Source organism: Rhinopithecus bieti, unplaced genomic scaffold, assembly GCF_001698545.2.
Source record: "Rhinopithecus bieti isolate Rb0 unplaced genomic scaffold, ASM169854v2 scaffold_35569, whole genome shotgun sequence".
Lineage (NCBI taxonomy): Eukaryota > Metazoa > Chordata > Mammalia > Primates > Cercopithecidae > Rhinopithecus > Rhinopithecus bieti.
Genome location: NW_016815046.1, coordinates 617,846 through 631,396, shown reverse-complemented (window position 1 = coordinate 631,396; position 13,551 = coordinate 617,846). Strand labels below are relative to the sequence as shown.

The 13,551-nt window shown below is 37.5% G+C and overlaps 1 protein-coding gene across 1 annotated transcript in view; it reads left to right on the top strand.

Moving 5' to 3' along the window:
- The window catches only part of EXOC4 (exocyst complex component 4), a 167,634-nt gene that overhangs the window by 14,771 nt on the left and 139,312 nt on the right, over nucleotides 1-13,551 (top strand). The window contains exon 2 of the mRNA XM_017852933.1: nucleotides 997-1,152. Within this exon, the coding sequence (XP_017708422.1) occupies nucleotides 1,091-1,152 (62 nt within the window). The 5' untranslated portion in view covers nucleotides 997-1,090. The remainder of the gene's footprint in view (nucleotides 1-996; nucleotides 1,153-13,551) is intronic.

Here is a 13,551-nt window from a genome sequence, read left to right as displayed (position 1 = left end):
GGCTTTGTTTACCTACTTAAGCCTCAGCAATGGCGGGCGCCCCTCCCCCAGCCTCGCTGCTGCCTTGTGGTTAGATCACAGACTGCTGTGTTAGCAATGAGGGAGACTCCGTGGGTGTGGGAGCCTCCCGGCCAGGTGTGGGATATATTCTCCTGGTGTGCCCGTTTGCTTAAAGTGCAGTATTGGGGTGGGAGTTACCCGATTTTCCAGGTGTTGTGTGTCTCAGTTCCCCTGGCTAGGAAAAGGGATTCCCTTCCCCTTGCGCTTCCCAGGTGAGGCGATGCCTTGCCCTGCTTCACCTCTCACTGGTCGGGCTGCAGCAACTGAGCAGCACCGATTGTCCGGCACTCCCTAATGAGATGACCCCAGTACCTCAGTTGAAAATGCAGAAATCACCGGTCTTCTGTGTCACTCGCGCTGGGAGTTGGAGACTGGAGCTGTTCCTATTTGGCCATCTTGCTCCGCCCCCCAGGGTTTCTTAATGATGGTAGATTGGCTGTGAAGAGAGGGGTGTCCATAATTCAAACAATACCCTCACCTAATACTAATTGATAATTTAAACCAAGAAGTCAGAGTACAACCTTTTGTAACACTTCTGTCACCTTTCAGGTACTAGTTATGTTGTCACTTAATAGCATTGTTTAACATGGTTATCCCACTTTTTATTCAAAGATCCCACTTTTTCTTAAAAGATTCCCCCAAAACATACCATACGCTTTTATTTATCCTGAGGGATCAAATACAGTAAGAGGACCTAGTTAGTGTTTTCAACTGTCACAATTACTCAAGAACTAAGAAACTAAGAATGAAATGTGGAAGTGCTGTTCCCCAGTAATTTGATCTACTAATGGGTATCACGGACTCCAACTTAGATAATGGATTATATTCAAAAGAGAGATGAGTGTGATCTCTTTTTTGCAGCAAAGGTAGATGGAAATGCTAACTGAATACCAGGCATCATGCTACAGTGTCTCTTTTTCTATTGGCTGTGTTTAGGGGTATTGTCCAGTCAGAAGAAAAACTTGTTATCAGTGCATCCTGGGCAAAAGATGATGATATCAGCAGACTCTTGAAATCTCTACCAAACTGGATGAATATGGCTCAACCCAAACAGCTGAGGCCAAAAAGAGAGGAGGAAGAAGATTTCATAAGGTAAAGGGTCCATTTTCTAAGTTGTACTAAACATGGGGAGGAAGCACATCTGTTTAACCAATCTTTTCCTTACATGAGATTTTGGCCAATTCTAAAAATCAAACAGCAATTACTTGAACTTAGTAAAATCTGTTTTCCTCCTGCTTCACCTCATTTCCCATGCAAGTGTGCCTTGAGCTCAAAACTTCAGAAGGAAAAACATTAATGCGAGTCAAATTTGGAACATTGCTAAATTGGGGTAAAATATCTCTTAATTTATAGGTTCTTCTTTCCTCTTAGAGGAAAAATAGAATTCATTCATTCATTCATTCAGCAAAGCTGTTTATAGCCCCCATATGGGCCATACCCTTTCAAACATGAGAGTAAGATAAATTTCTGTCCATACAGAATATGTTATGATTGTTCTTAACATGTTCTTCAGTCCATAGAACTGTTTGTTGGGCTTTCTGGAAAACACAAATGTGCTTCCTGTGTGTGTGTTCACGTACTTAGTATCATCTGTGATTGTTTTCTGTGTTTTAACAAAAGTAGAGTCTTTCTTTTATCACTCAATATTTGCCTTTGTTCAATTTGAATTATTTACTTAGTCATGAAAATGTGGCCTCATTTGATGAAGTTACTCATTTCCATATGGCTGGCTTGTCACAGTGAAACATTTTCACCTCTGTCACTTTAGAGCAGTGTAAAGTAGAAAAACAATGGTGGTAATACTTTGTCACATCAAAGTTAGGTTTAATATTATTTTCTTTTGCCTAAGTGAATTGAGTAAGTGGTAAAAATAAAATAAAAGCATTTTAAAGAAACAAAGACTAGAAGAGGAATAAAAGGAGTAATGGCCCATGTTTTAATTCATCACAGAACTGTGTTCTTGTCTCTCTCTCTCAAACTAGTGCAACCGTAGACAAATCTTTACTGCTCACAAAGTTAACCTATAATCATACACTATAGTGTCATATTTTTACCAACTTTTTAATATGAAAATTTTCTATAGCGTCATGTTAAACTTTCTCAAAACCATTATACTCAAAAGTGCATGTGTAATTTAACCTAAATTCTTCCTGTTTATGTTTTCTTCCTTATTTTCACAGTATCTGAAAGAAACTTGTTAGCTAGTTAATTATATAAGAAAACTCTATCTCTCACCACCTTCATTTTTTGAAGGAGCAATTTTAGGTTTACAGAAAACTTGGACAAAAGTACGGAGTTGCCATAGATCCCCTTACACTTCCACCAACCATTTCCTCTGTTTTTAACATCTTGCATTCATGTGGTATATTTGTTATAATTGATGAGCTAATACTGATACAATATTAATGACTAAAGTCTGTAGTTTACATTAAGGATCACTCTTCATATTCTAAATATATGTGTTTTGACACATGTATAAGGAATACATCCACCATTATAGTATTATGCAGAATAATAATTTTGCTACCCTAAAAACTTCCTGTGTTCTCCTATTCATCCCTCCCTCCCTCGACACCCTGAACCCCGGCAACCACTGATCTTTTTATTACCTCCATAGTTTCGTCTTTTGCAGAACGTTATACAATTGAAATCATATAGCATGTTTCCTCTTGAGAATGACTTCTTTTGCTTAGCAATATGCATTTAAGTTTCCTCCATTTTTTTTGTGGTATTATTGCTCATTTCTTTTTATCTCTGAATTATGTTCCATTTCATAGATGTACTACTTTATTCACTCATCTATTGAAGGATATCTTAGTTGCTTTCAAGTTTTGGCAATTATGAACAAAGGTGCTGTAAATAATTTGTGTACTGGTTTGTGTGTGGATGCAAGTTTTTAACTCATTTGAGTAAATACCAAAGAATGTGATTGCCGGATCATAAGGGTAAAGTATGTTTAGTTGTATAAGAAACTGCCAAAATGTATTCCGAAGTGGTTGTATCATTTGACATTCCTAACAGCAAGGAACAAGAGCTCCTGTTTCTCCACATCCTTGCCAACATTTGATGCTGTCAGTATTTTGGATTTTAGCCATTCTTATGAATGTCTAGTGATATCTCATTGTATTAATTAGCAATTTCCTAATGACATGTGATGTTGAACATCTTTTCATATGCTATTTGCTGTCTGTATATCTTTGGTGAAGTGTTTATTCAGATCTTTTGCCTACTTTTTAATTGGGTTATGAATATTCTTCCCAGTTTTAAGAGTTATTTGTATATTTGGGTAGCAGTCCTTTATCTGATAAGTATTTTGCAAAGATTTTCTCCCAGCCTGTGGTTTGCCTTTTCATTGTCTTCATGACATCTTTTGCAGAGGAGAACTTTTAATTAAGTCCAACATTATTTTTGTGAATTGTGCTTTTCTGTCTTCTCTTGTTTTAATTATTTTGTATGATCCCATTTTTCTTGTCTTTTACCATATTAGTTATACTTCTTTTTTACTCCTTGCATTCGTAGTATACATTTATAACTAATCCAAGTCTGCTTTCAATAACACTGTACCACTACACACTATACTATACACTACAAGTAAGAATTAGGAAAGGTTTATTTTTACCTTTGTTTATTCCTTCCCTAATTCTCTTCCTTTCTCAGTGTAGATCCAGGTTTCTGATCTGTATCAATTTTCTTCTCTCTGAAGAACTTCTTTTGACATTTCTTGAAAGACAGGTCTACTGGCAGCAAATTCCTTCAGTTCTTATTTGTCTGAGAAAGTGTTTATTTTTTCTTCACTGAAAGGATAATTTCACTGGGTACAGAAATCTAGACTGATGTATTAGTCAAGGTTTTGCAAAGAAACAGACCTAATAGGATGGAGGGATGGATAGACAGATAGATTGATTGACTGATTATAGGAATTAGCTCATTAAATTATGAGACCAAGTTCCACCATCCACCATTTGCAAGCTGGAGAACAAGGAAAGTCAGTGGTGTAATTTATTCCAAGTCCAAAGACCTGAGAACAGGGGTGGAGGGTGGGGCTAGTGTAAGTCATGGAGTCTGAAGGCCTGAGAACCAGGAGCTTCAGTGTATGAGGACAAGAGAAAATGGGTGTCCTGCTCTAGCATGCAGAGAAGGACTTCACCCATCTCCACCTTTCTGTTCTATTCAGGCCCTCAGTGGATTGGATGATACCCATCCATGTTGGTGGGGGAGGATCTTCTTTACTAAGTCTACTGATTAAAATGCTAATCTCTTCTAGAAACACCCTCACAGACACACCAGAAATATTATACCAGTTATCTGAGCATCTCTTAGCCCAGTCAAGTTGACATATAAAATTAAATATCACAATTGATTGTTGTTGTTTTTTCTTTTAACAAATAAATATTTCACTCCACTCTCTTCTTGCCTGCATGATTTCTGAAGAGAAATCTGTTATAATTCTTACCCTTGTTCCTCTATATGATTTTTCCCCCTCTGATTTCTTTAAAGATTTTTTTTGTCTTTGATTTTGTGTACTTTGAATATGATATGCCAAAGTGTAGAATTTATGGTGTGTATCCTGCTTGGTGCTTTCTGAGCCTCCTGGATCTGTGGTTTGTTATCTCCAATTGATTTGGGGTAATTTTCAGTTACTCTTGCTTCAAATATTTCTTCTGTTCCTTTTCCTCTTTCTTCTCCTTCTAATATTCCCATTATGCATATGTTATACCTTTTTAAACTGTCTTATAGTTCTTGGATCATATGTTTTTTAACTGTCTCAGAGTTCTTAGATATTCTGTTGTTTTGTTCTTCTTTTCTCTTTCTGGCTCAGTTTTGAAAGTTTCTATTGACATTTCTTCAGTGTCTCCAGTTCTTTCCTTGGCCATATCCAATCTATTGCTGAGCCCATTGGAGGCATCTTTATTTTTGTTACAGTGTTTTTTATTTCTAACATTTCCTCTTGATTCTTTGTCTTAGAGTTTTCATCTCTTCTTGCATTACCTGTAGTTTGCCTTTTATTGGATATCTATTTATTATATGTACATACATTTAATGAAGCATAATAAATATGTGAGAAGGTGCACATATCAAAGTCACAACTGTGCCAATTTTTACACTTTTCTCTTTTGTAACCAATACACAGATCAAGAAACAGAACATTAGCAATAAGAAATAGAACATAACAACAAAAGGCCTTCTTGTCCTCCTTCCTTCTAGTTACTGCCTGCCTCTTGAAAACTTACCCTAGCTGACTCATAACTACTAGACTAGTTTAATCTATTTTTGGACCTTATATAAGTGGAATCATGCAATTATATACATTTTTATTTTTATGACTGCCTTCTTATGTTCCACATTATGTGAGCAAGATTCATCCATATTGTTGTATATAGGTTCTCATTACTCCATAGTCTATATTGTATTTCATTATGTTACTACAACAAGGTTTTTAAACCATTTCTACATGTGTGTGTCTATGTGTGTGTATGTATGTACACATGTGATTGTGTATTCATACATACATCATTCTGATGGGCACTTGGAACTATTTCAAATAGTGCTGTTATGAATATCCTGGGGGTTTTTGATAACCATATATATGCATTTTGGTTGGGTATATCCTAGGAGTAGAAGTTCTGGGTAATAGAGTATGCATATGTTGAGTTTTAGTATACACTGCCAAATAATTTTCCAAAGTGGTGGTAAGAGTTTATACTTTTTTTTTCCTTGAGACAGAGTTTCACCCTTCGCCTAGGCTGGAGTGCAGTGGTGCAATCTCAGCCCACTGCAACCGCCGCCTTCTGGTTCCAAGAGATTCTCCTGCCTCAGCCTCCCAAGTAGCTGAGATTACAGGCGCCCACCACAATGCCCAGCTGATTTTTGTATTTTTAGTAGAAACGGTTTCACCGTATTGGCCAGGCTCGTCTCGAACTCTTGACCTTGTTATCTGCCCACATCAGCTTCCCTTATAGTGTTGTATGAGAGTTCTAGTTGCCCTATATCTCACCAGCACTTAATTTTTTATTTTAGCCAGCCCAGTAGGTTTGTAAGGGTATCTCTTTGTCGTTTAATATGCATTTATCTCTTGAACAATGAACTTGAACACTTTTTTATGCGCACTTACATCTTCATTGGCCATTTGAATATCCTCTTTGGTAACACATTTGTTCAAATCTACTGCCCATTTTAATGAGCTTGCCTGTCTTAGTGACTTTTAAGAGTTCTTTGCATATCTGGATGTAACATATTTGAGATAGATAGATAGATCAACCTACCAACAGATCTTCTCCCATTGTACAGGTTGCCGTTTTTACTCTCTTAATGGTGTCTTTTACTAAACAGACTTTTGAAAGTTTTAATAAATTGAATTTGATATTATTTATGGACAGGACATTTTGAATCCTATTTAAGAAATCTGTGATATACCAAAGTCACAGAGATGTTTTCTTCTAAAACCTTTATTGTGCTGAACATATTTTCCCCCTGCATCTGATATAAATTATAAGCGCTTACATTTTTATTTCCTCTACCTGTTCTCTTCCCTTCATTTGCATCATGTTGTCGTGACTATAGTGTAGAGAGTAACTTGAGGGTTTTTTTTCTATCAAGACAGGTAAAGAATGATTGAGAGATCGTTAGAGCCCTGAGTAGAAATAATTAAACTGACCTTAGGACAGAAGTCAAGCCACAAGGCTCCACTCTTTTACAGTATTGCCATAATATTTTCCCACTGCCAGATTTTGAAGACACCTGGGTGAACATGTCCCCACTCGTTCTCTGTAAGCATACTCATCTAACTACAGCTGTCAACCTTAATAGTCGCACTACAAGCAGTTTCTGGAAGAAAAATTACTTTTTCCCAACTTTGCAGATTATTTTAAATGACTAAATATCTTCTTCTTCTTGTCCCTCAGCCTATTTTTCTGTAACTCCTTAATTGTATTCGATGCTTAGCAATGGGATTTTCCATCAGTCTTATGAGGTATCTTCAGTAGCTTAAATTGAAGGGAATGCTTTCTAGCCTCATTCCAGAAGAGAGAATACTGATCCAAAGAAATGAGTTTTTACCACCTCATGCTTCTGATTTAGAAAAGCTAGAATCAAGGTCCTGGCTTTCTTTATTCTTGTTTGGCTCACTGAGTTATATCACTTTCCATCTTAAATTTGAAGGCAAAACAAATTAAATGTATATTTCTTAATACATGAAGTAAAGTGTAATCTTAAGTGTATAACTAAATGTAATGTTATATCTCATTATATACCATCCCAGATCAAAATATACAATTTTTCTAGTATCCCCAAAAGTCCTGCTCTCAAAGTAACCACTAGTCTGACTTTCATCACCATAGTTTAGATTTACTTGTCTTTTAATTTTATATAAATTTAGTCATAGCATCTGATTTATTTTGTTCAACATTATGCCTAAACGATTTATCCATGTTTTGCTTATAGGCATGGCTTGAAAACAAACTATATTTGCCTTAACAAAAGAAAAGTAACTTTTAGGTCTATTTGGTATATGATTGACTCTTTCCTTTTAACCTGTCACATTCTCTATCCCAATTAGAAGTTTAAAGCAAAGGTAAGTAGAAGAGGACACTCTTCATTGGTATTCCAATGTGGTAGACTTGGCAGAGTGCCTTGATTTAGCACTTTAGAGCACCATAGAATATGGCATGAGCCAAAAAGACTGAAAAGTCACAATTTCCCCCTATAATTAGTTTGTAAAGCTCAGAGGGCTGCTTGGCACATAGATGAATATAGAATCCAGTGCCCTTTGCATTGAATAAAGGTTATGTTCCCTTCATTACTAAACGAGGCTCTTTTCTATTCTTGCTTTTTAACTAAAAAATAAAATGTATTATTTCCAGGCTTAACTTTGAATGGAGGGAGAAAAAATAGGTCAAGCAAGGGCGTTCATAGAAAAAAGAAAAATAGCAAATATCCTTTTATTCCCAAAGAAACTGAAAGCAGGCTTTCTAGCCCATTGTCTTTGCACCTGCCATATATATGTATATATTTATCCTTTTGAGATCAATGAGTATCTGCTGGTAAAAGGCATTCCTGCTTTCTGGAGATGTAATTAACGAAGGGATAAGGTGTTGGGGGAAGCAAAGGGGACAGGGAAGGAGCTAGGGAGGCCATGTGTATTAGAAAAACAGCAGCTGCCCCCCCCCCAAATTGTTACCCCATTTCATTCGTACCCTGAATGAAAGAAGAAGAATCAGTTCTCTAGAGCCGGGTTTGAAAATCCTTAAGTGGATAGGTGTGATTGGCAGGACCTGGAGCAGAATTTTCAGGTGCTAAAGGTCAAGCAATATATAAAACCTACAGATTAGTCTTGAAAGATGCACAATAAATAATTAAGATTGTGCATGTAATCCCAGCACTTTGGGAGGCTGAGGTGGGTGGATCACGAGGTCAGGAGTTCGAGACCAGCCTGACCAACATGATGAAACCCCGTCTCTGCTAAAATAGAAAAAAAAATTAGCCGGGAGTGGTGGCACATGCCTATAGTCCCAGCTACTTAGGAGGCTGAGGCAGGAGAATTGCTTGAACTCAGGAGACGGAAGTTGCAGTGAGCTGAGATTGGGCCACTGCACTCCAGCCTATGTGACAGAGCGAGACTCCATCTCAAAAAAAGAAAAAAAGAATTAAGATTGTTCTGTCTATTCCAGCAGTCACAGCAATAAGAGTTGTCAGTGCCTGGCACTGTACAGCAGCAGTACAAAGTTTCAGGAATTATTGTTCCTACTCAACATATGAGGAAACTGAGGTGCAGAAGAAGTAAATGACTTCCCCAAATTCACACAGCCACTAAGTGACAGAGCTAGAAATTGACTCTAGGTAATCTGACTTCCAGAGCCACCACACTATGACTGACCAGCCTAAAAATGAATCAGGAATTTGTGGATTTTGACATTTGAATTATTCCTTCATTTTCATTGACCATCATAATCTTGACTGATAGTTGAGTCATTTTATGCTAATGTCACAGACATTTATCATATAAGCATTTTGACTCTAGATTTTGTTTTCTATGGTATTCATTATATTATACCTAATGTATTATATTGTTACCGAATGTATTATAATGTATTATATTGTTATAGGTTCTCTCCCTTCCAGTAACAGGTTGTTAAACAGAACATCCAGCTGTATTTGGAGGAAAAACAATACATTGAATCTAGGTGCTTTAAAACTACTTGTCTTATTTTCCTCTGAGTTATATGTCTGACTAATCAATGCAAAGAAAAAATAATAATCATTGTTGAAAAGAAGATGGGAGAATGAAATATAAAAATGATGTGAAATACATTACATAGGTTTTGGGTGGAGGGCGATGCAGTCCTGAATAGGGAAGAGAGACTAAAGGATGTTTTGTAGCTATTTGTAGTTATTGAGTTATTCAGAAAATAACTTTTCTATTTTGTCTGGAGAATCAGATGAGTGGTATGTTTATTATGACTACCTTTTGGGGTTTTGTGAAATTAGGAAGTCAACATGATTAACAGCAAAATATTCATTTCCAGCAAGCAAGACGGTTGATCTTAAGTTATTATTTGACGTGAGTCATATGTTAAGTGTTCAGTGAAAAAGGAATAAAAGCAGAAAGCAGGTTTGCACTTTTACTTTTCTTCTGTGGAATCCTCTTAGCATAGGTCCTCATACCATAGGTCCTCAATAAATGTTGAATGAGTGAGAAGGATCAGCTACTCATCAAATGAAAGGAATAAAATGTAAAAACAAAAAAAATGAGGAGGCCTCAGGCTTCAGTGAAATCTCTAAAAGTTACATGCATAGTAAGAAATTCCCTTTGGAAAGTCACTGGCCTACATTCTGGTCCTCAGCACCATCATTAACTAGTTTGTTTTGTTTTTGTCCTTAGTAGTTCTTTATACCTCTTCAATTTTTTCATCCAATTCAGATTAAACAATTCCAAGAGAAGCAGAACTCTAGCAGGGCTAGGAATGTGTTTAGATGAGGAAATTATATGAATAAAGTAAAGCACAAATGATTCTCAGAAAAGTTCCTGTTGGAAATTTGAAAGATTCTCAACGTAATATAAGCCACAGCTGTTAAAAGGTTCCAGCTGACTATAACTACCAAAGAATCTTTAGATGAGTTTGAAGGAGTAAATGAAAGGAGTGAAGTGGGGAAAAAAAAGACTTTAGCTGTCTTGAACAAAATGTTCATATTTATGTGCATAAATTGGAGACATTTATTTCATTATATCTGGATGCTTAATGTAACTTTTAAAATATAATTATAAAAGGAAAGACAAATTAGAAAACATGAATATATTAAATAAGTGCAAGAGTAGAAAATGCTTTACTAAAATATTTTCTTTGCCGCAGTTAAATGAGGTGAAGGTCGTAGATGGATATAGGATGCTGCCAGGCAAGTCTGGATGAGAAGCTGACTTAAATCTCAAAACTAAACAAAAAAGACAGGTCATTAACTGGAGACTCAGCTGCAAACATATCAATTAATGTTCAAGATGATTGAATTAGGCATTCTGTTATTATATGAAAATGATACCATTCTTGTTAGCATAAGATTGGCAGTAAATGGAAAAAAACAAAATGTAAAATCTCCCCTACACATCACATTAATGCTAGTGTATTTGGATAATTATTTGAGAATTATAATTATCTGTTAGTATCATTAAAGTGTTACTAATTTGTCTCCTACATTTCATTTTTTATTTAATTTAATTTTTTTCCATTACAGTGGACATTTAATACCATACCTCTTTCATTTGAAGCTTAATAAAAGAAAAAAATGCAAGGTAGTCCCACTTAGCCCTTGAGAAAGGCTGGCAGTGGTCACCTGTGCCGTTGTGGTGGTGGGCAGGATGCCTGTGATCAAGCCTTGGGTAGGTTGCAGGCAGAAGTGTTCCCAAGACCAAGGGCAAGTGGTGAGAAGGTCTAGAAGCACTGCCGAAAGCCCATGCCTTCTGTAGGCTTTGCCCCGCTCTGTCTCTGCTGATGCCTGTTCTCTGCTGCAAGCTGAAATTCCCTGCCAGGGGGTGAAGGACCATTTGCCTCCTCACATCTGCCTTTCTCTCCCTGTTAAATTGTTTCCACTTCCCAGTCCACCATCCTCTTTCATACTCACCTTTGCCATCAAGATTCAGCTCCGGTATCAACTCCTCCAGCATCTCCTCCCAGAAACCCTCCTCCGCCTCCACACTCCACGCTACTCCCCTCACTCACAGTCTGTGGGTGAGTCAAACAAGTAAGCAGACCCTTAATAGTGCGGTGAGTGCTACTGCTGGAAGGAAAAATATGGATAAACCTACACAGAAGAGGCCAGAGAACTAAAAAGCATACTATAACTACATTAGAAAGACAAAGGGGATGGAATTGGAGCTCAGGGGAGGGGTTCCTCATGCATCCATCAAACGAGGTCAGAGCACATTATCTAAAATTAACATCAACAAGTAGCCATTTCAACAGATTTTTTAGAGAGATGGTGAAAATCACTGGAAGAATTTTAGAAACAGTAGTACTTTTTTTTTTTTTTTTTGAGACAGCATCTCTATCTGTCGCCTAGGCTGGAGTGCAGTGGCGCGATCTTGGCTCACTGCAACCTCTGCCTCCCGGGTTCAAGCGATTCTTCTGCCTCAGTCTCCCAAGTCGCTGGGACTACAGGCACGTGCCACTATGCCTGGCTAATTTTTGTATTTTTAGTAGAGATGGGGTTTCACCATATTGGCCAGGCTGGTCTTGAACTCCTGACCTTGTGATCCATCCACCTCGGCCTCCCAACGTGCTGGGATTGCAGGTGTGAGCCACCACTCCTGGTTACGGTAGTACCTGTTTAAACAGTTATATGTGGTTGTTTCTGGGGCACAAGACTGAGACTGGGGAGTGGTAGGACAGTGGGGTCACTACTGATTAATGTAGGTTATTTAACCATGGGTAATTATTCCTTTGGGTTAGAATTGTTATTTGCTTTAAAAATAACTCTGCACACATCCTCAAACCCTGTGACTGCTCTGATAGTTCCCTGCTGCTCCCAAATACACTGTTGTTCTAACACTTCTGTCCCAGAAAAAAAATCGATCATCTTAAGCCATTTTCACTTTTTTTGGCAATTTTACACAAAGCATTTACTCTTCTGTATAGTATCTCTTTTTTTTTTTCTTTCCAACTTTTATTTTAGATTCAGGGATATGTATGCAGGTTTGTTACATGGGTAAATTGCGTGTCATGGGGATTTAGCGTACAGAATATTTTGTCACCCAGTTAAGAAACATAGTACCCGATGGGTAGTGTTTTGGTTCTAACCCTCCTTCTACCCTTCACCCTCAAGTAGGCCCATGTCTACTCCTCCCTTCTTTGTATCAGTGTGTACCTCATTTTGCCCCTGCCAGGGTTCACATCTCTCTCTTCCGCGTCCTAAAACCCCCTCCCCTACTCATTCCTCATCCTTTCTCTTCTCTGTTCCAAGAGAAAAGAAACCTTACCTGATACCTCCTTGCTTTTGCCTGAGGTCAATTGTTTAATGTCTCTGCTCTGAATAGATATCAGTTCTTCAAGAGGAAAGCATATGGCAATTTGACAAATAACCAAGACACTCAATAAGCTGGTATATAAAGTATGACTTTTAAACCCATACTCATTCTCAGTAGTGGAAAAACCAGAGTATTATGTGTTCAACTTATAATAAGTGATTATTGGTTATTTTACTCCTATCACCTGGTAATCTATTTTGAAGTTCAGGAATTCTTTATGGAAAGTTATTGTTATAATTATGCACTGTATAATGCATGTTATACAGTGACTCCTGGCAGAAAAACTGCATACCTACGGAAGTCCTAGCACCTAAAGAAAAAACATGAACCTAATTGTTTATACCTAGTGTTGCTTGACAATTTCTATGAAGCAAAGCTAGTGGCCAAGCTTATTTGAGTGTCTTAGCTAAAGAAAGATGCATTCTTTTTCCAAGCTCCTAGAGCATTTCCATGCAATTGTGTTCCAAGTCTACATATCATAACTCTGAGCTGGTGCTGTCAGCATCAAAGTACTACATGCTGCTTTGCAGTTAGCTTTTTGTTTAGTTTCTAGTATCAGTTTTCACGGAATTTTTTCACTGTCTTTACCCACTGATACATCAGTGTACTCTTCTGCTTGGTACCAAAAACGGGGATACAAAATGTGGAGAAACCCTGAGATTGAGCCTTGGGTTCCTGGCCCCCTGTGCCGCTAACTCCCCGTGTGCCCCTTCCTCCTCTGCACCTCCAGCTCTTCCTCTGTAAACGACAACCTGTGAGTCTCCAACTTACTGGGTTTTTTTCTTAAGTGATGTTTGTGTGTGTGTATGTGTTTATGTGTATTTATTTGTTTTAACTAGCTTATTAGGTCATATTTAACATCCAGTAAAGCTATGTTTTTAAGTCAGATATTTATGCTTCAGAGGAGGTTGGAACCCCTTGTGTAATCACCTAATGTATTTCTACCCATTTTGTGGAACTTTGAATATAATCGTACTATT